Source organism: Scomber scombrus, chromosome 4, assembly GCF_963691925.1.
Source record: "Scomber scombrus chromosome 4, fScoSco1.1, whole genome shotgun sequence".
In the NCBI taxonomy this organism is placed as follows: domain Eukaryota; kingdom Metazoa; phylum Chordata; class Actinopteri; order Scombriformes; family Scombridae; genus Scomber; species Scomber scombrus.
In genome coordinates this window covers 34,230,080-34,232,579 of record NC_084973.1, presented here as the reverse complement: position 1 = coordinate 34,232,579, position 2,500 = coordinate 34,230,080, and the positions used below count along the sequence as shown (strand labels likewise).

General features: G+C 49.6%; 1 protein-coding gene across 1 annotated transcript in view; it reads left to right on the top strand.

Annotated features, from left to right (window-relative positions):
- ccdc180 (coiled-coil domain containing 180) overlaps positions 1-2,500 on the top strand; it is a gene marked incomplete at its 3' end in the record, with an annotated part of 22,422 nt that overhangs the window by 11,140 nt on the left and 8,782 nt on the right. Inside the window, exons 9-15 of the mRNA XM_062417949.1 lie at positions 81-200; positions 1,016-1,095; positions 1,312-1,400; positions 1,587-1,706; positions 1,800-1,973; positions 2,055-2,170; positions 2,476-2,500. The exon at positions 2,476-2,500 is cut by the window's right edge and continues 102 nt beyond it. Coding sequence (XP_062273933.1) covers positions 81-200; positions 1,016-1,095; positions 1,312-1,400; positions 1,587-1,706; positions 1,800-1,973; positions 2,055-2,170; positions 2,476-2,500 — 724 coding nt within the window. The remainder of the gene's footprint in view (positions 1-80; positions 201-1,015; positions 1,096-1,311; positions 1,401-1,586; positions 1,707-1,799; positions 1,974-2,054; positions 2,171-2,475) is intronic.

The following is a 2,500-nucleotide window of genomic DNA, read 5'->3' as shown; positions in this document are numbered from 1 at the left end:
GTAGTGTGTATAGTATTTACAGTGTGTGTGTAGTAGTTGTGTAGTGTGTGTAGTATTTACAGTGTGTGTGTGTGTTGCAGGAGTGTGTGCGGTACAGATGTGGAGCAGCAGCTGGTCTCGGAGCGGCAGGTCGTTCAGGAAATGAGACAGACTCAGAATCAGCTGACTGAACAACGCTGTGACATCATCAGTAAGATCAGGTAAAGGCTGTGACATCATCAGTAAGATCGCATTTAACAGTGAATCAGAGCTCAGACACTTTATCACTGCTGTTAGTTACCATGGTGACGTCCTGTCTGTGTTCATACTGCTGTTAGTTACCATGGTGACGACCTGTCTGTGTTCATACTGCTGTTAGTTACCATGGTGACGACCTGTCTGTGTTCATACTGCTGTTAGTTACCATGGTGACATCCTGTCTGTGTTCATACTGCTGTTAGTTACCATGGTGACGTCCTGTCTGTGTTCATACTGCTATTAGTTACCATGGTGACGACCTGTCTGTGTTCATACTGCTGTTAGTTACCATGGTGACGTCCTGTCTGTGTTCATACTGCTGTTAGTTACCATGGTGACATCCTGTCTGTGTTCATACTGCTATTAGTTACCATGGTGACGACCTGTCTGTGTTCATACTGCTGTTAGTTACCACGGTGACGACCTGTCTGTGTTCATACTGCTGTTAGTTTCCACGGTGACGACCTGTCTGTGTTCATACTGCTGTTGGTTACCACAGTGATGACCTGTCTGTGTTCATACTGCTGTTAGTTACCACGGTGACGACCTGTCTGTGTTCATACTGCTGTTGGTTACCACGGTGACGACCTGTCTGTCTTCATACTGCTGTTAGTTACCATGGTGACGTCCTGTCTGTGTTCATACTGCTGTTAGTTACCATGGTGACGTCCTGTCTGTGTTCATACTGCTGTTAGTTACCATGGTGACAACCTGCTGGTCCTCCAGGCTCCGCCCCACTCAGCAGGTTGTCCAATCACATTCTGTCTCTGTGTTTCAGCCTCCTGGTCCCGCCCACCTGCTCCACGTCTCTGGTCTGTGATTGGTTCAGTCAGCTGACAGCCGTCAATCAACAGATCGGTAAATAATCATTTCTATTAGTTTCTGATCAATGATCAATGAAATGTCATCAAAGACTCACTGTGTGTGTGTCTGTGTGTGTGTGTGTGTGTGTGTGTGTGTGTGTGTGTGTGTGTTTGTGCATGTTTGTCTGTGTGTGTCTCTGTGTGTGTCTGTGTGTGTGTGTGTGTGTGTGTGTGTGTGTGTGTGTGTGTCTGTGTGTGTGTGTGTGTGCAGACAGTCTTCACTCTGATCTCCTCCATCAGCTGCGTTGCAGATGTGAGCAGGTGTGGCAGGATCGTCTGACAGAGGTGCAACGCTGTGAGGTAAGAGAGAGATAGACAGGTAGAGAGAGAGACAGGTAGAGAAAGAGAGAGAGAGACAGGAAGAGAGAGAGAGAGAGACAGGCAGAGAGAGAGAGAAAGAGAGAGGTACAGAGAGAGAGACAGGCAGAGAGAGAGAAAGAAAGAGACAGGTAGACCATGTGACTACAGCTGAGTCTCCTCCTGCAGGAGGCGCTCTCAGCTTTGCAGCTGTCAGAGGAGGAGGTGACAGACATCATCAGCTCTCAGATCTTCACTCTGATTGGACAAAGCCAGAGACAGGAAGAAGAGCGATTGGCTGCTTTAGAGGTCAGTCTGAGACTCCGCCCACTCTGAGTCCTAATTCAACTGTTATAAAAAACACATGTCTGTGTCTCTACCTGTCTGTCTCTTTCTCTGCAGGTGTGGGCGGAGTCAGTGTCAGGTGATGCGCTCCGTGTCAGCAGGGGTGTGTTTGCAGTGATGCGAGCAGCGGCGTTGCTATGGGAGACGCACCACTGCAGCGTGCAGAGCAGAGAAGAAGAAGTGCAGAGACACCTGGATGAGGTCAGACGCTCCCAGGAACAGCTGATCCAGGTGAGTCACAGGACACGCCCCCACGGGGAGGGAGGGGGGGGTGTAGGACGCTCTCCCATGATGCTTTGCTGCTGTGTTCAGAGGAAGAAGGTGCGTCTGGACGACCTGCTGGGAGGACTGAGACAGGAAGGCAGCGAGGACAATCTGAGGATCAGTCTGCAAAGGACCGTCCAATACCTGCAGGACATCAAACACAGGTACTGATCAGCTGTGAGGTCAGCTGTGATCAGCTGTGAGATCAGCTGTGAGATCAGCTGTGAGATCAGCTATGAGATCAGCTGTGAGATCAGCTGTGATCAGCTGTGATCAGCTGTGAGATCAGCTGTGATCAGCTGTGATCAGCTGTGATCAGCTGTGAGATCAGCTGTGATCATGTTTGGAGAGAGCAAAGTGTAACTTTCTGTGTGTGTGTGTGTGTGTGTGTGTGTGTGTGTGTGTGTGTGTGTGTGTATGTGTGTGTGTGTGTGTGTGTGTGTGTGTGTGTGTGTGTGTGTGTGTGTAGCTGCAGTCAGTGTGTATCTGAGCAG